General features: G+C 59.2%; 3 protein-coding genes across 7 annotated transcripts; 1 reads left to right on the forward strand and 2 right to left on the reverse strand.

Annotated features, from left to right (window-relative positions):
* Positions 1 to 1,871: 1,871 nt before the first annotated feature.
* CIPC (CLOCK interacting pacemaker) lies at positions 1,872 to 7,617 on the reverse strand (the record flags this gene model as incomplete). 2 transcript variants are annotated; one of them, XM_081962694.1, is made up of 4 exons in its annotated part: positions 1,872 to 3,766; positions 3,983 to 4,158; positions 4,427 to 4,634; positions 6,744 to 7,138. In XM_081962694.1, the coding sequence occupies 4 exons, from the start codon at positions 6,960 to 6,962 to the stop codon at positions 2,909 to 2,911; spliced, it is 1,461 nt and encodes a 486-aa protein (XP_081818820.1). In that variant the 3' UTR covers positions 1,872 to 2,908. The 2 variants fall into 2 exon arrangements, with proteins under 2 accessions (XP_081818820.1, XP_081818819.1); XM_081962693.1 differs by lacking the exon at positions 6,744 to 7,138 and adding an exon at positions 7,147 to 7,617 and having other exon boundaries at positions 1,874 to 3,766.
* Positions 7,534 to 11,755, forward strand: ERCC1 (ERCC excision repair 1, endonuclease non-catalytic subunit). Of its 4 annotated transcripts, none has more exons than XR_014176195.1 (9): positions 7,534 to 7,672; positions 8,201 to 8,527; positions 9,062 to 9,165; positions 9,703 to 9,802; positions 10,036 to 10,112; positions 10,349 to 10,448; positions 10,591 to 10,662; positions 10,795 to 11,096; positions 11,534 to 11,755. XR_014176195.1 is itself a non-coding variant. In XM_081962699.1 (9 exons), exons 1-9 carry the CDS (start codon positions 7,616 to 7,618, stop codon positions 11,548 to 11,550), a joined length of 918 nt encoding a protein of 305 aa, XP_081818825.1. In that variant the 5' UTR covers positions 7,534 to 7,615; the 3' UTR covers positions 11,551 to 11,755. The 4 variants fall into 4 exon arrangements, 3 of the variants coding, with proteins under 3 accessions (XP_081818825.1, XP_081818824.1, XP_081818826.1); XM_081962699.1 differs by having other exon boundaries at positions 10,354 to 10,448; positions 11,028 to 11,096; XM_081962698.1 differs by having other exon boundaries at positions 11,028 to 11,096; positions 11,534 to 11,752.
* A 69-nt stretch (positions 11,756 to 11,824) lies between these two features.
* Positions 11,825 to 14,096, reverse strand: POLR1G (RNA polymerase I subunit G). The gene is made up of 3 exons (XM_081962692.1): positions 13,985 to 14,096; positions 13,761 to 13,899; positions 11,825 to 13,557 (listed from the first exon to the last, which is right to left on the reverse strand). The coding sequence occupies exons 1-3, from the start codon at positions 14,019 to 14,021 to the stop codon at positions 11,931 to 11,933; spliced, it is 1,803 nt and encodes a 600-aa protein (XP_081818818.1). The 5' UTR covers positions 14,022 to 14,096; the 3' UTR covers positions 11,825 to 11,930.
* Between the last annotated feature and the right edge of the window lie 3,044 nt (positions 14,097 to 17,140).

The following is a 17,140-nucleotide window of genomic DNA, read 5'->3' on the forward strand; positions in this document are numbered from 1 at the left end:
TTATTTCTTCCTCTTCTCTGATCCTTCTATTTAAAACTTCTAACGTAAAGACAAAAAATAGCAGTGATAGTGGACAGCCTTGTCTCGTACCTCTTTTTATTTCAATAGGATATGTCAGTTCTCCATTTATCATTATCTTAGCTGTTTTCTTGTGGTATATAGTTTGTATAGCTTGAATAAAATTCTTGCCAAAGTTCATTTGTTCCATCTGTTGTATCATAAATAACCAGTTCACATTATCAAAGGCCTTCTGCGCGTCGAGGAACATCAAAGCCATTTGCTTTTCAGGGTGGGCCTCATAATATTCCAAGGTGTCCCTAGGGTGAATTCCATTGTTCTATATTGTATCATTGTAAGCTCCGCCTCCGACTTATCAATTTTACTTTGTGCCTCCATAAGTTTATTGTCCAACTTTATAATAGACTCATTAATTTCTTCCACCTTCTCATCGAGAGATGTTACGTAACCAAATAATCCTTTAAATGCATCAACTATATCCTCATCTCTTGGTTTCTCGTTGCATATCTTGTATTTACTCGAAATGTCTCATCTATGCCGTCCAACATCTTCTCTTGAGGTATCTCCAATACCTTTATCAGGATTTCAGATATTGTTTGTGGCAAATTTTCTCCCTTTTCTTCTATTATATTTTGAAATCTTAAGAAGTATTCTGAACGCTCCATCTCCCATCCTATTATTGCACTGCTTTCTGTTTCCATTTCACTCAGTCTGCAGTTAACTCTTTCATCCCTCTTCTCTTTGTTCATCTCTTTCAGCAATTTTTTGCATTCTATCTTCTTGTTTTATTATCCATTGTTGTATGTCCTCTATCTTCCCCTCTGTTTTTATCTGTTTTCTTTTCTATGTTCCCAATTCGCTGATCCATTGTCTCCATCTTCTTTTCCATATTTTCCGACTTCTTTACAAATGTATCTAATTTTTCATCAGTGCTTGTTTGAAGTTTTTGTATTGCCTGCATAATTGACTCTAGTGATATAAGCTTCTCTTTTTCCTGCTGAATCATAGTTTGTATTAATCTTTGTCCTCCTGCCGATGAAGAGGCAGGGGTCGTTGTTGTGGGGTCCACTTTCTACTCATCTTCCTAATTTATTCTCTCTTTTTCTTTTTGTAGCTCAATCCAGTTGCAATGACCTGTAAGAGAAAGAAGGGAGAAAGAAAAAAAAAAGGAAAGGGGGAAGAGAGAAAAAAGCGTGTAGTGATTAGGTAGAAAAAGTAGGCAGAAAGGTCAAAATTAAGGTAAAAAGGATATAGAAAGTGTGGTAGAAAATAAAGGAAGAAAGGGCAAAAAGACAATCTATAAAAATAAGAGTGGATATAAGAGGGAGAAAAAAGAAAAATCTGTATTTCAAAAAAGTAAAAAGGGAAACACAAAAAAAATTATTCAACACTTCAACAAAAAAAAGAGGATGAAATGGAAGGAACAAAAAAAAAAAAAAGAATCATCACATCCCAGGCAAAGCAATATAAACACTAGTTGCCAAAAACATAAAGAAGAGAGTTCAAAGTTTTTTTCTCCTTCTTGATGTAAAGAACTTTCCAAGGTCACTCCAATTTTCCCTTAAACATTTTCATTCATCTTCCAAAATAGGTTTCCAGACACTAAAGATCCACAAGAAACACCTCCGTAAACAACTGTGATTCTTGCTTCTTATCAGGTCTTAACCTTGAATGAGAGAGTTTCTCTCTAAAAATTCCAGCAGTTAAGATTTGGCAACACTGTTTCAAGATCCCCTAGATGGCAGTGTTAAATTGTATCCAGTCCCTAGCCCCTTAAAGCTCTGCCTTTAAAAAGAAATATCCCCCCCCCTCAAAAAGGAAAACCAGGGACTACGAAAATAGTAAGAAAAGGGAAAAAAGGAAAGGAATCTTTAAGGCATAATAAAAAAAAGAGAATAGTCCCAGTCAAATCACTTCCAAAAAATAAAAAGTTAAAAGTAAAGAGAAAGCTTCAACAACGATTCCACATTTTGTAACAAGAGTCCAGTCTGGCTTCCGGTAATAAAAAGGAAAAAAAAACAAAAACGGACGGTTTCAATTAGCCCTAAATCTCCAAGTTTAGTATGTTCTCTTTACAATAAAAAAAACTTCACCAAAAATGGCATGCTTCTTTCTCTCCTGCTCTTGCTTTGCGGAGCTGTCAGCAGCTTCAGCAGCCTAGGGGCTGGCTCTTGATCACCGGCAAAAGGGTTTTTTCCCCTAGTCTCCAGAGACTTTGCAGGTGTCTCTGGATCCCCCGGGTTTCCCCCTACCTCCCACCGTCTCTTCAGGACGGCTTGGGTCCAGGCGATCCGGATTCAGTGGCTAATCCGGAGTGACCGGAAATCGGCAGTAGTGCTGCGACGCGTAGCTCCTCCTCGGGAGTTTTGCTTTCTTTTATTACTGCCTCTCCTGGTAACAGCAGTACAGGCATCTGGGAGCAGCTGCCTTCTCAGCGGCCCCAAAGAGCCCCCCATGTTCATCAGCAGAGAACCAGCTCCTCCAGGAGAGGCACAGATGCCCCCAGGAAGAGGCCAGCGCAGCTGCTGGGGGAGGGGCGGGGGCTGATGTGCGGACTGCCACTTCTTTGAGTGGTCCCCTACTTCTGACTGACCGAATGCTGGAGACAAGAGGCTCCCGGCTGATACAAGCCATGCAGAACATGGGGGCTGCTTCCCAAATGCCTTCCTTCCTCTCCCTCTCGCTGGGCTCTGATCCTGGGCCTGCTAAGCCCCATCCAAGGAGCTCAGGAGAAACCAGCTCCTCCCATGACCAAGTACCAAACCGGGAAAAGAAACGCCTTTGGCGGCAGGGCAAGGCCAGGCAGGGCCGGATGGCAGCTGGCAGCTCCTGGTGAAAGAGCTGGTGAGAGAGACCCTTTGCCCAGAACACAGTGAGCTTGGGGGGGCAGCTAAGGCAGAGCCACCGGCAAGGGGGTGTCTGGGCCAAGGGCCGCTCCAGAGCCGGACAGAAACTCCACAGGGCTGGGAAGGAGAGGGCCTGTGGGCTGAACGGCTAAATTCGGCTGCTGCCCCAAGTGGGTTTGAGCACCGCCCCCCTTGCTGGACGGGCAGGGGGCTGCCGAGCGGCCGATGGCGTCCTGGAGGCGAGCCAACACCCGGGAGTCGCTGCTCCGGGCGGCCTCACACAGCAGCTGGGCCTCTTCCCGCAGCTGGGCCAGTTCCCGCTGGGTTCTGCTGTTCTGCCGGAGCAGCTCCTTGGTCCGTAGCGTGATACCCAGCAGCCCCGACCTGCGCAGGATCTCCATCGTGTTGTGCAGGCGGCGCTGTCTCTCCAGGCTGTGTCCCCTGAGCATCCTGGCGCCCTTAGCAGCTGTCCTGCCCCCACCAGGGGGTGACCCAGCACAGGACAGGGTGGGCTGAGCGGCTGCCTCCGGGCACACGAGGGCAGAGGTCTGTGGGCTGGCGGGCGACTCTGCTGGCAATTTCTCATGGCTGTCCTTTGCAGTGGGGGCTTCTGGAGATGCCCAGGCCTCCCCCACGTAGAACCACTTATGCCTGCTGGGCTCTGCCGCTGGTCTGGGGGCTTCCTCAGCCTGCCAGCCAGGGTGAGCAGCAATTCTGGGGTAAGCGCCGAGGGTGGGGAAGCAGGTCTTCTTGTCAGAGGGCTTCTGGCTGGGGAGAATGGTCTTCAGAGAGGCCATGGGCTCCTGGAGGAGGAGGAGGTGGGCGGCAGAGCCATGGGCATTCTCCAGGGGATGCTGGTTGCTCCAGGCCAGGAAGGGAGCCATGGGGGACACTCCCAGGGTCTGCAAGAGAGCGAGACGGGCAGGGGGTCAGAAGGGGGCTTCCCTGGGCCACCCAATGGCATCTGATTCCGGCAGGCAACGGGAGCCCATACCCCCCAACCAACCGGGCACTCCTTCGCACAGGGAGCCGGGTGCCATAAACACCCGCAGGCAGGAGGCCGATGGTGGGGCCTGGCTGGGGAGCGCCTGGGCCAGGTGGCCAGCCACACAGGGTACCTGTTCGAGGATCCCGTCCTTGATGAGGTAAAGAGGCGTGAGCCCACCAGAAAAGGCATCACCCACGAGCCGCCCCTTTGCTCTCCGTGGCTTGGCCGGCCCCGGGGGACCGAGGGGGCTGGCCGGGTCCTCAGTGTCCGTCTGCGCAATGGCACTCAGGCACTCCGAGCTCCCGTCTGCAAAGAGAGGAGGGGGAAGCGGATGAAGCCAGCCAGGGGGCCGGCTGGGCAGCTCCTGGCCACAGAAGCCCTTTGCGGCTGCCTCCCCTGCAGCACAGCCCATGGGCGTGTGGGGTGGCTGTGAGGAGCGGCTGCATCAGGTTCACCCCACATCATGTGGGTCAGCCTTCTGCTCCTCCTCTTGCCCCCTTCACCCAGGGCCCCTCCTCATTTGATTCCCCACCACTGGGACAGGCAGAGACCCTCCCCCAGCAAAGGTCTGTACCTGAAAATCCAGAGTCCTTTTCTCCTTCACTCACTGGGCAGCTGGGCTTGGGCGGGCCATTATGGGTAGCCCTTTCCATCTTCCCCGGCTGCCCTATGTGGGCCCCCCACTTTAAACCTGGCCTGGCCAATGGGCTCCTCTTGTGATCTGCAGGCCAGGAAGGGCTGGAGGGCCCATGGGAAGGCATGCCTGCACCTCTCTCACAGTCCTGCAAGGGGGCAGAAGCAGTGGGGGGGGGGGGGAGACGAGACAGGGTGAGAAAGACACGGAATAGTCAGGAAACCCCACGAAGCAGAATCCTCCTTCCCCTCCCCAAATGGCAACCAGCAGCATCTGGAGGGCTCCAGTTCTCCCTGTGCCCCTGCTGAACCTGAAGTGCCCCAATGGCTGGCACACTATGCACCCTGCTAAGGGCTGGGCAGAGACAGGCAAGCTAACAGGATACCCCCCTAACCCCCCCCAAGCAAGGACAGGTGGGAAGTCCCTGGAGGAAGCAAGGAGCTGCAATCTGAAAGGGCAGAGCACTTTCAAGGCCACACCTCGTCTCCAGGGAGGGGGGCGTTTATCTTGGGGAAGTCCCTGTTCCATCAGAGGAGGGGCTGATCCCACCCACCAAGCCACCCCCTTTCTCTCCGAAACTGCCAGTCCCATCCACCTTCCCTTGTGCACTGGGGGAGGGAGGGGAGAAGGGGGGTTCCTGACAAGGAAGGGACCTTGCCTGCATCTGGTCGAGGGGTCACCCGTTGAAAAGAGAAGCAGCAGACAACCCTGAGCCCCAGCAAGCTAAGGGCGCCTGGCCTCTTCCGGTGGCACCTTACTTTGCTCTGCAAATCCCAGGACAGGGAGGAAACAGCTGCAGACAGATCCAGGACCCTTAGCTGGCTTTGGGCTCAGCTCCTCCCCCTCCCCTGGGTTGAGCTGTCCATCTGCCAGCAGCCCCACCTACCTGCTGAATGGGGCAGAGACCCTCCCTCTCCTCCCCCCATGTCCTCAGCCATCTTTCTTCCACCAAAGCTGAGGAAAGGGGGTTGGCCAATGAAGGGAAGCCCCCACCACACACCCACGGATCCCTCCAGAGACTCCTTCTGAGCACAGCAGCAGGGGGCACAGACTTGCTTATGCCCAGCTCATTCTGCCCTGTGCAAGGCAGAGGCAAGGAACATGTGTGCTTTCTCTGTCCTTTTTTCCTCTTTCCAAGGATCAAAATAACGTGCATAAAATGTTAGTGCCACTTTATAAAGCCTTGGGGAGGCCCCACCGGGAATCCTGCATAGTCACCACGTTACAAAAAAGATTTTGAGACTTTGGAAAAAGAGGATTAAAGGCCTGGAGACCAAAACACAGGAAGAACAGTTGCAGGACTTGGGTTTGGCCAGTCGAGAGAAAAGAAGGACTAAGGGGGACAGGATAGCAGCCTTCCAGTGTTTGAGGGGCTGCCCTAAAGAAGACGGGGAGGGGGGAGGGAGGGAGTCAACTTATTTTCCAAAGCCCCCGAAGGCAGGACAAGGAGCAACGGATGGAAACTGATCAAGGAGAGAAGCAATCCGGAACTGAGCAGAAACGTCCCAACCACAGGTCTCCTCTTCCCTCACCTCCTCCAGGACGGAGCAACCAGCGGCCGCAACGGGGGCCCTTCCGCCATCCCCGCCCAGCCAGGTTACCATTCCAGCCCCCACAAGCCGACCTGCCTCCTGCCTCCCTCTCAAAGCCTGCCCAGCGCAACCAACTACGCAAGCGCCGCCCCGCGCCAGGCCGTCGGGCAGGAGGCCTCGGGGACAGGAACCGTGGCAGGTGGGGCTCCCTCGGCAAAGGGGAAAGGGGGGCGGGGGACGCCCGCCAAGCCCCGGTCCCGCCAGCAGCCCCCTTGCAGGAGATGCGGCCCCCTCCGTATCCCCCAGGGCGGAAAGCCCTCCGGGGCCCCTCCAGCTGGGCTGGCGTCGCCTCCCCCCTTTCCCGAGGGCTTCTGGGCTGCTCCCGGGGAGGCTTCGGGGGGGGGCGCCTCCTCTCCGGCCATTTGCCCACCCCCCCTTGCCCAAAAAGGCGCCCCGCCACGCTCCGTCCGAGACCCCCGCCCAGCTGGGGCACAGAGGCCCCCCCGGACTCCCCCTCTCCCCCGCTAGCCCAGCCCCTCCTCTGACACACACCCCAAGCCCCTACGGGGCAGAGCACGCTCCCGCCCGCGGGGACCCCGGGAAGACGGGCGAGGGGGCTGAGCGGCCCCGGGGAGGGCAGTGGGGGGAAGGGGATTCCCGAGGCCCGAGATCGCGGCTCTAGTCCTCATGGAGGTCGGCGGGGTTCGGGGTCACGCAGCTCCTACCAGCTCGTTTCGCGAAGCCAGCGGCGCGCGGGCACGCCCTCCACTTGATCGGCGGTAGCACCGACCAATAGGCTGCTCTCCCGTCCAGCAGGGGGCGGCCGCGGGGCTACGTGCGGAGCGAGGCGCCCGGTGCGCGGCCACGTGAGGGGCGGGTCCAGAGCGGGACACGTGCGGGGGCGGAGCCAAAGGCGCCTCTCGTCGGGCTGCCTCACTTCCCATTGCCCTTTCGCGAGCTTCTGGATCCGCCTCTCCCAGGCCAGGCGAGGGAGGGAGGGAGGGCGACTTCAGGACGGCCGAAGCCGCACTTGAGGGTCAGTTCGGAATTCTTGTGAGCCGCCACAATTGCCGCTCCACCCACAGCGGAAGATCTAGCGAGGTTCCGCGGCGAAGCGGAAGCCTTAACCTCCCACGGCGCAGGTCCTTTCTGTCCTGCCGGCGGGGGACCATAGAGTTCGGGGTCACAGAGCGCCGCGGCGGAAACCAGGGTCTCCGAACCCCCCTGTCGGCGACCGGACCTAGCTGACCCCCCACGGGGGGGGTCTGAGGAGACGCGCATGCGCCAGAGAGGCAAGTCCCTGATTGGTCCCGCAGCTGGACGCGGGGCAACGTCGCCTGCGCAAAAGGCCCGGCAGGCGGAAATCCCTCCGGTGAAGCTCGCCCGTCCTGCCTGAACCCAGGCCCCGGCCCCACCGCTGCAGGCCCGGCGGCGCGGCTGCCATCCGGCCGTGCAGAGGCTGCGAGATGGGCGAAATGTGAGGTGAAATACGTGGAATCTGCCCGCCTCGCCGTTCCCGATCCTGAGCCGGTCCCTGGCAGCGCCCGCCGGGAGGAGGAGGAGGCCGCGCTGAGCCCCGGGCAGCCCCTGGCCCGCCATGGAAGCCCCGAAGGCCAGGAGGTTCGCCCTGCAGGCGCCGCAGGAGGAGGAGGAGGTGAGCGCCTGTCCCCTCCCTCCCCCGCTCTTTAGCGGGCAGCCCTGGAAGGAGTCGCCCACTTTATTGTTCAAGGCCTTTAACCCGGGACGCCCAGCTTCCCCTCCGGCACAGGCCGTTGAGGGAGGGGCTCCGGGCTCAGATCCCCCGCCAGGAGGAGACTTTCCCCAATTGGCTGGGCAATGCAGCTGCCTGCATAGCGACATCCGTCCCCAAGGCAGCTTTGCCAGTGGAAGCCCAGGAGCCTTTTGCCAGGAACGGAGGAACCGCCGCTGTCCCCGCTTCAAAAGGAATTGGGGGGGGGGAGCATCGGGTCAGTGAAGCCTTCTGCAAACTCTCCCTTGTGCCCGCTTGGCTCCTGCCCCTCCTCCGCTTCCCCCCTCGGCCCCCCTGGGACTTCGCTGAATCTCTCTGCAGGCCCCTTTCCCTCGTCTCTGCCCTTAAGGGGAGGGGCCCTTCTACCTGAGAGTCTCCCTCCAGCATCTGAAACGGAGTCTCCTCCCCCCCCCTTTTCCCTTTCTGTGCCAGGTGAAACCTCTCTTCAAAGCCGCTTCAGCAGCCAGAGCTGCAACAGTCCCTGCGGCCTCGGCTTGGCCCAAGGGGGCCTCCTACGCAGACTACATGGTTGGGCACGCCGTGGCTGCCTCTTCCTCCCCCCCTGCTGCTCAGCTGAAAGCCACCTCGGCTGCTCCAGCTGCATCGGCCACGAGCATCTCGGAAGAAGCCCCTCCACAGAACCAGGGTGAGAGGCCTGTGCCCCCCCCAAGCACAGCAGAAGACAAAGGCTCCCCCTTGAAATCCACAGCCCCCAAAGCAGGGGCCAAGCACAACGCTATCATCGTCAGTCCACGGCAGGTGAGACGAAGCAAGCAGGCCAGCAGGGAACATTCCTGTCGCCCCCCTCCCCCCCCCCCATTTTGACAGCCTGGCTATTGCGAGGCCAGAATGCGCATGGCCCGGTGCTCGGGGACAGCTGTCCAGGAAGGTGGCAGGACTTCACATCCAGCGCAGACCACTTACTTCAGGGGTCTCCAATCTTGGCAACTCTTAAGACTTGTGGACTTCAACTCCCAGAGTTCTGGGAGTTGCCAAGGTTGGATCACCCTGGGAACTGTTCAGATGTGTAGACTTAATGTCCCGGAGTCCCCAAACGCCCTAGGCACTGCTGAGGCCTTTCTATCTACCCCTCCCTCTTCCCTCAGCAGAAGGCCTGGCCTTTCTCCGCCCTGATGACATACCTCCACGGTCTTCAGGAGTTTTCAGGCACTGATGCTGCTTTGGGAGTTTCTCCTCTTGCTCTGTAGCAGCGGGCTGCTTGCTGCCTCTTTCTGTGACCACAGGCAGGTGGGAATTCCTCCCCAGTGACCGAGGACTCTCTTCTGCCCTCAGAGGGGGAACCCCATTCTGAAGTTTGTCCGCAACGTGCCTTGGGAATTCGGCGAAGTTGTCCCGGATTATGTGTTGGGCCAGAGCACATGTGCCCTTTTCCTGAGGTAAGCAGAGGAAGTCCAGGTTCCCTTCCGCCACAAGCAGCTTTGGGCTCAAATCCCCTGCCAGGGAGGGTGTTTTTAGAAATAACTGTAAATTAGTAATACCAGTTTTGAATGGAAGCTTTGCCAGTTGAAAGACAGGAGCGCTTTTGCCAGAAACAGGGGGGGGGGGGGGGGAGTCATGTCTGTTCAGAGTTTAAAAGGAATTGGGCTTATTCATAGAGCACCAAACGGGAAACCAACCTCCTGCAAATTCTTTTTCTAGTCCAAACTGCTGCTTTATTCTTTCCTTTGGAGCATTTGGTTCTAAACCTCCCCCCATAAGAGTTGGTGAAATGTACAGCCGGAAAGGCAACAGACGATTTTAGCCATGCAGAGATAAAGATTTGGGATGCCTATTGCAGAATCCAAGTCAGAATCAGGCCCCCTTTTTTCAATCATTATTGCAACATTATTGACGTTTGGTAAAACTGAATCTTGATGATGGCGGTTTTGCCCCTTGGAAAAAGACAAACTCCATTCTGACCCTTATCTTTGTAGCCTCCGGTACCACAACCTGAATCCAAATTACATCCACCAGCGACTGCGTAACTTGGGGAAGACGTACCAGCTGCACGTGCTCCTGCTTCAGGTTGACGTGGTGAGATGCACCCACCCCACCCCGACAACCCACCCCCTCCCTGCCTGAGGCAGCTGATTCTAGGGATTTCCTTGGCCCCACATTCCTTTCCCTGCCCAGGTGCACTAACGAAATCAGGCCCACAATGTTTCTGTTCATTCTCTGTGGCTGCTGAGACCTTGGCAGCTGCCGGGAGGCCTGCAGAGCTGGGCGCTTTCCTGCCTTATCTGCATTTCCTCTCTCGGCTGTTTCAGAAAGACCCCCACCAGGCAGTTAAGGAGCTGGCCAAGATCTGCATCCTTGCTGACTGCACCCTCATCTTGGCTTGGAGGTAAGACCCCAGTGTTGGGCGGTGGCAGAGGCCTGGCTAGGGAAGACCCCCTTGTAGGGGGAGGCGCCAGAAAGCAGGTTTCTGCTTAAAATTCTCCTTCAGGCGAGATGCTCACGTAGAACGGCCATGCCTAGATTTTCTCTGAGACAGACAGGGATAACCTCAGCAGAGCAGAGGGAGCATCTCGGCTCTCCTGAGCTTCCTGCCATGGCTTTCTGATCCTGTCCCACTCTTAGTCCAGAAGAAGCCGGACGGTACTTGGAGACATACAAGGCCTACGAGCAGAAGCCGGCCGACCTGCTGAAGGAGAAAGTGGAGCAGGACTATCTCTCACGGGTGCGGCCGCTTTCCTTTGCCTGGGGAGGGAGGGGGGCAGAGGCATCCCCTGCCCCGTCCCTCTGCCCAGCCAGAAGCTGCCAGTTGCCTTGTGCAGCAGCTAAATGTGGCCTGGTGCTGCAGCTGCTCTGTTCTCCCCCAGGTGAGCGACTGTCTGACCAGCGTGAAGTCCGTGAACAAAACAGACACCCTGAGCCTGCTGTCCACGTTTGGTGTGAGAAAGCCACTTCTCTGTGCTGGGGGTGGGCAGGGAGGATTCGGTGCTTTAAGTGCAGCTCTCCAGCATTTTACAAGCCAGAAAGGGCCGTCTGTAACACTAACACTCTCTCACACACACACACCCTAGGTTGTTGAACTCCACCTCCCATCAGCCCTAACCAATGCAGCAAAAGTGGGAGGAATGGGACTTGCAGTTCAGCGATATTTGCGGAACTCCCTCTCGTCCTTTGCTGTTGAGCCTCCTTCCCCCTGACTCCCCTCTGGCATCTGGGCATTCACTTCCTTCTGAGCACATGGCAAGTCTGACGCCCGCGAAGGCCTGGGATCGTCCCACTGAGTCCCTCTGCTGTTACCTTGCAGTCCCTAGCCAACATCGTCCAGGCGTCCAAGGAAGACCTCTCCCTGTGCCCTGGCATTGGGCCTCAAAAGGTGAGTGGAGGCTGTTGCCCCAAGCCCTGGAACCCATCGGCTGGCCTCCCCCCTCCCATAGCCAGAGGCTTCCCCCTCCCTAAGCGAAGGAGAACCAGCGCCTGTGCAAGGGGCCTCCCCCGCTTGTTGTCCTTATCCTCACTGCAGCTGCTCTGTGGAGCCAGGGCTTCTGCCCAAGGAGGAAGACCGGCTGGCACAGGGAGGAGAAGCAGCCATTTCAGTTTGGGAAACCAAACACTGGCAGCCCAGCCGCAGAATTGCTGGAGTCCCAACACATCTGGGGGAGGAAGAGTGGGCTGCGTCTGAAAAGGCTTTCAGTGGGGAGCACCTGGGATTTCGAAAAGGGGAAAAGAGGCTTTCAAAGTTTGGACTTCCCAAAGGCCCTGGACCCCTCCCAAACAAACTCGTCTCCACTTGCTCCTTTTCTTTCTTCCCAGGCCAAGAGGCTCTTTGACGTCCTTCATGAACCGTTCCTGAAGGTGCCCAAGTGAGGAAGGGGATGAAGAGCAGGAGGCGGTGGGCCCAGGACGATGCACAACCTTCTCTGAAACGTATCCAAGAGAGCAACACAACTCCCTCTTGGGGGAGAAACAAAGCCTTATTTTGCTATGTGAACATTGTTTAACAAAACAGGCAATAAAACACCGTCCAGCAGGAAAAAAACAAACAAGGCAGCCACTCATTTTTAAGGGGAGAAATGGCAGAGCCTTCAGAGAAACGCCGGCATGCAAAGCTCCTGAATTTATTTGGAGGGGCAGACAGATTGTGAATAAAAACATGGCAACTGATCAGCAACCCTTGGGGCGGTGGGGGGGTGGGGGAGAGCGCCATCCCTTAAGTTCCTGCTGCAGAGAGTCCAGCCTGCTCCTCGCCCTCCCTCCTCTTCTCCTTCTTTTTGGGGCTGGGACTTGCCCAGATCGTCTGCAAGGGCTCTTCCAGCCCGGGCTCTTGGCAGAGAGGGGCAGCCCAGTCCAGCTGGGTTTTAGTCTCCTGTTCCCGCAGCGGCTCCTTGTCCAGTTTGCCCCGCTTCTTTTTCTTCTTTTTGCAGGCCAGGAGATCCGCAGCTGGGCCCCCTCTGGCTGACCCCAGACCCTCTTCCAGGAGGCTCCCCAAACAGCTGATGTCCCCCGGCTCCTCCTTGACAGCAGCGATGCTCCACAGCCCCTCCGCCCCCCCCTCTCTGCTCTTCTTTTTCTTCTTTTTGCAGCTGGGGAGTTCCCCTGTGGGGTCCTCTGGGGTGACCCCCAGACTCCCTTCTGCAAGGCTCCCCACAGAGGGGACGTCCCCCAGCTCCTCTTTAAGAGCCACAACGCCCCACAGCCCCCCTGCCTCCTTCCCTGGGCTCTGCTTTATGTAGCCAGCAAACTCCCTACCAGCTTCCTCTCTGGGTGACTCCAGACCCTCTTGCGGGAGGCTCCCCAGGCAGGGGGCGTCCAGCGGCTCCTCCTTGATGGCAGCAGCGCCCCAGAGCCCCTCCGCCAGTCTCTCTCGGCTCCTCTCCTTCTTCTTCTTCCTCCTCCTCTTCTTGCAGCTGGGGACTTCCCCAACAGGGTCCTCTCCGATGGCCCTCGGATCCTCTTCCAGAAGGCTCCCCAGACAAGGGGCGTCCAGCGGCTCCTCCTTGATGGCAGCAGCGCCCCAGAGCCCCCCTGCCACAGCCTCTGCCCTCTTCTTCCTCTTCTTGGCTTTGCATGCGGCTGGCTCTCCTGCGCAGTCACCTCCGCCTCCCTCCAGCTCCCTCCCTCCCTGCAGCCAGGGCTCCTGTTCAGGCTGCCAGTACCTGAAAGTGGGATCTGGCAGCTCCTCCGTCTCCAGCTTCTCTCGCTTCCCGCCTCTCCTCCTGTCCAGCTCCTCCCCCTCGGGAGCCTCCTCTAAGTGGCCAATTGACCGGGCATCCTGCCACAGCAGCCCCCCTCCAAGCACCGGGAGAATGGATGGCTCAGCTGCCGCCTCCGTTTGCTCTTCCTTCAGGGGCCGCTGCTTGCTCCCAGCCTCCACCCGCCCTCCCAGCAGACCCCCGGCAGGCTCCGGGGAACCCCCCAGAAGCTGCTCGGGGCCCTCCGGCTGCCAGGGCGCCTGCTTCAAAGGCAGCAGCGGCCGTTTCTTGCCCCTCTTCCGGGCAGCCTTCCCTGCCGCTTCCGAGGCCGGGAGAGGGCCCTTCAGCCGAGCCCCAAAGGGGAAGAAGCGCTGCTTGAGTCCTTCGGGGACCCGGGGCGGCGGCCTCTCTGCTACGGGGAAGAGGGCCCGGGGGGCGTCGGGGTCCCCGTGGGTCTCCTGGATCCTCAGCGAGGCCCCGAAAGGTCGGCCGCAGGTCAGCCGCTCCGGCCGGGCAGCGGCAATCAGCAGGCGGGCAGCGCTTTCTTCTCGGCTGGCTCGGAGACGGTAGACCTTCTGGCTGCCATCCGGCTGCGACGCCTTCAGAAGGGGTGAGCCCGGCAGTGTCAGGCGGTGGCCGGAGAGGCTGCGAGGGACAAGACAAGGCGGTCAGCCTGGACTCCCTCCCCGCCCACGTCGCTCCGGGACAAGGGCAGCGCCGGGGGGCCTGCGCTCCTCCGGCCTCCTCGGCCTCGCCGCCCGCCCGCCCCCTCTGCATTCCCTGAGTCCCCGCCAGGCCGGGCAGGAGGAGGCTCCCCGGGCAGGAGGGTCGGGGCCGACTGAGCGCACCTCTCCGGGCGGAAGTCGGCGGGGGCGCTGATGAGCAGCAGGCGCTTGCCGGGCGCCCCCAGGCTCTCCGGGCAGAAGGCGGCCCCGGGGGCGAAGCGCCGCGCGACGAAGTCCTCCGGGCACTGGAAGCGAGCAGGCCCTGCGGGAGCAACGACGCCGTCACGGGGCGCTCAGCCCGGCAGACCCCCCCCCCGGCAGGCTCCGCTCCCCCGGACGAACCCCACCTGCCTCCGCGGCCTCCTCCCCGCCGGGCGCCCGCATCTTCACCGGGGCACGTGGAGTGCCGGCGCCGCGCCTTCCGGGAGGCTCCACGCGGCGGATTGCAGGGGGCGCACCTCCCTGCGGCCTGCGCGGTGCGCCTGCGCGAGCGTGACATCGGCTCCATGGCCCCGCCCCCGAGGAGGCTGGTCCCATTCGTTCCTTAAAGGGGCCGGAGACCGTCGGAGAGCTACCCGCGGAACAGCTCCAGGCCGGGAGTTATGGGCTCGCCAGTCGGGCTGCAGCTCCAGGGCCGCGGCTGATGGGACCTGCCGTCCGGCCTGGCCTCCCCCCTTGAATGTTGGCTGCATTCGCACCGTGAACCGAAGCAAACTCCGCCCAAACCGTTTTGGGGATTGGGGGTGTTAGAGGGACTCCAGGCGGTGCGTGGAGCCATCAGTCCGTCCCCACCCTCGCTGAGCCAGCCGCGCCTTTTCCCCTGCAGGAGAGCCGGGGTTTCTGTGGCGGCTCATTGGGCTGCGCAGGATCCCCGATCGTAGCCCCCAGAATCAACGCCTCAGGGTCGGCAGTGCCTGGTGGGCCGGACGATCCCATCCGAAGCGAAGCCTGCTTGGCCTTGGCTGGCCCTATGCAGCGCGCCGGTCGTGCCGCTGGGTGTCGCTGTAGCAGCGGGTTTTGGTGCCCCGGGGATCGGGCGGACGACGCGCGGCGCCCCGTGGGGGAAGCTTCTTGCGCGATCTCCGTGCGTTAATGCGGGGCTGCCTCGCTCTGCGGCCGGGCGTGGAGTCAAGCGGAGCGTTCAGCAGCGCCGCACAGCCACGGCCAGGGGAAGCTTTTGCGGGAGGAGGAAGCCCTGCATGGCGAGGGCAGCCCTGGCCCAGGAGGGGCCGCGGTGCGCAGGCGACCCCGAGCCAGAGTGGGAAGGTTGGAGGGAGGCAGAGGGGGCTGCTTTGCCCTACAGCCACTGAGGCACCCACAGCAGAAGAGACGGTGCCAGCCCGGCTGCAATGGAGCCTAGAGAGAGGAGCCGCTGTGTGGCAGCGCTTGGCAAAGAGGAGGCTTCAGGGGGCTCTGGGGAAACCGAGGCCGAAAACAAGCAGGAACCCCCGCCTGGGCCACGTGCGGATTCCACTGGTGGAGAGATCTCGCCCCCAGGCCAAACCCTTCCCCTTCTCTGCCCTGTGGAAGGAGCCTCAGGAAAGGTGGCCAGCCCCTTGGCCAAAGCGGGTCTGGAAGAGCTGAGCCGGGAGGCGTGGGGTGCAGTTAGCAAAGGCCCCCGCCTCTCCTCCCTGTCCTCCGGGGCCCACACCCGGATGCCCCCCCATCTGACGTCAGCCATGGGTTCCTCCACGGCGTTTCCCTCTTGGCCAGGAAGGCTTCATTCCTGCCCTCAAGGCCCTCTGCTTGTGCACGGGAAATCTCTCGCGGCTCCTTCCCAAGGACTCCCGGGTGGACGGGTGCAAATAGCCTCCCTCCCTCGGTCAGCCCTTTGGGGCTGCAGGCAGGGAGAGGCCCACTGGTGCCCCCTCCTCCCCGTGAGTGCTGCAGCTTCACTTCCAGCCTCCCAGGGGCTGGCAGGTTTGGGGGTGAGGGCTGGTCCAGCTTCCTGTTTTCTTCCCTGGCCAAAGTTGCTCCTAGGAGGATCCGACTGGAGTCCCAGGCTGCACTGCTTGCTTGACCCCAGCAGTGTCCAAGGCAGCCGGCCTCTCCAAGTCCACACTTAATTTGGCCCCGTGCCTAAAAACCATTTTTCATACTCTTTTTCTTCCAAACGTTTGCCTTTCTGCTAAGTGGACAGCAGAAGGGAAGCAAAAAGGTGTTGGCCAGGCCTTCTCAGCATGCATGGGGTCCTCCTGAGTGGGGGTATCCACGTGCCCACAGCCTCTGGCGGCTGAAGGGACAAAGAGAAAAGAGGCTCTGGGGCTGGTCAGCTTCAGGCACAGCTTGTAGTTGCGGGCTGCCTTCAGACCCCCTATGTTGGCTGCATTTTCCACTCTCAAAGTTCCCTTTGTCCTCTTAGGGCCTGGTGTGTCTTTGCAAGCCGCCCTCGTTTAACATTCCCAGGCAGGGGGACATTCTTGCCCTGGAGCCAGAGGCTATAAGGAAAATGCTGAATTATAAGTTGCTAAAGGCTATTAGCTTCCTCCAGCCCCTCCCGCTTCCCACTGGAGACCTGAGGGGCTTCCTAGAAATGCATCCTGCAAGGACTGTGATTGAGGGGGGCTGTAATTTGAGCCAGGGCTCCGTGCCAGAAGGAGATGAGGAAGCCAAAGGGCAGAGCAGGAACCTGCCCATCAGCCCAGCCTCACCTCACCTTCAGGCTCCAGAGGTGCTGGGAGGGAGCCCAGCTGCTTCCCCCCCACCCCTCCTACGGCAGGGCTGCTCATATTTCACCACTCAGGCAGGCTGGGCTGTTTTGAAGGAAATGCGCTCCAAAGAAGAGGGGGCTTTTTCCTGAGCCTCCCAGATTGTAAACATCCCCCTGACCCCTCACCCGCTCCTCGCCTTCTGGCCCTGTCCTGGGGAAGCCTTCGGGAGGACAGGGAAAGGGGGGCGGCTTCTGTTCCCCAGGCGCTTACCCTCTGGCCTGGAGGGGGTGGGGGCGGGGGCATGCCTGGGCCGTGCTCTTGCCCATTTCCCCATTTCTCTTGCCCAGCAGGAGTTGCCTCAGTCCCCAAAGGAGGCGATTGGGGGCTTCTGGGTGGGGAGGCAACAGGGGCGCAGTGACAGGCTGGGATGCAAGAGCCACATTGGCTGGATGGAACAGGGCCCAGCAGGCTTTTTCCCCAAGGCCAGCAGCCCTGTCCTTCCCCCCCCCCCCCCTCCAGCTTGTATCCGTTCTGGGATGTTTCCAGCGTAGGATCCAGGGCTCCAGACGGCCAAGCCCAGAGACGGGCAGGATGACCTCTTGCAGAGCCCGTCCTGGGCCAAGTGGGAAGCGTCAGGAAGATAAACTGTTTTTCTTCCGGGGGAGGGAGGGAGGGAGGGAGGGAGGGGGGCATTCCTGGAAGCCTCTCGCTGATGCTGCTCTGCCTGCAAAGTCCCCTTGTGTTCCCTGGGGGCCGCTGAGCTGGCTGAGAGGCCGCCTATTCTTCAGCCATCAGGAACGTTTACATCTCGCAGGATAAATGAGTGGCGTTTCCTGCTCTGTTTACAGCCAG

Source organism: Natrix helvetica (assembly GCF_964273705.1).
Source record: "Natrix helvetica genome assembly, chromosome: 9".
Classification (NCBI taxonomy): Eukaryota; Metazoa; Chordata; class Lepidosauria; order Squamata; family Natricidae; genus Natrix; species Natrix helvetica.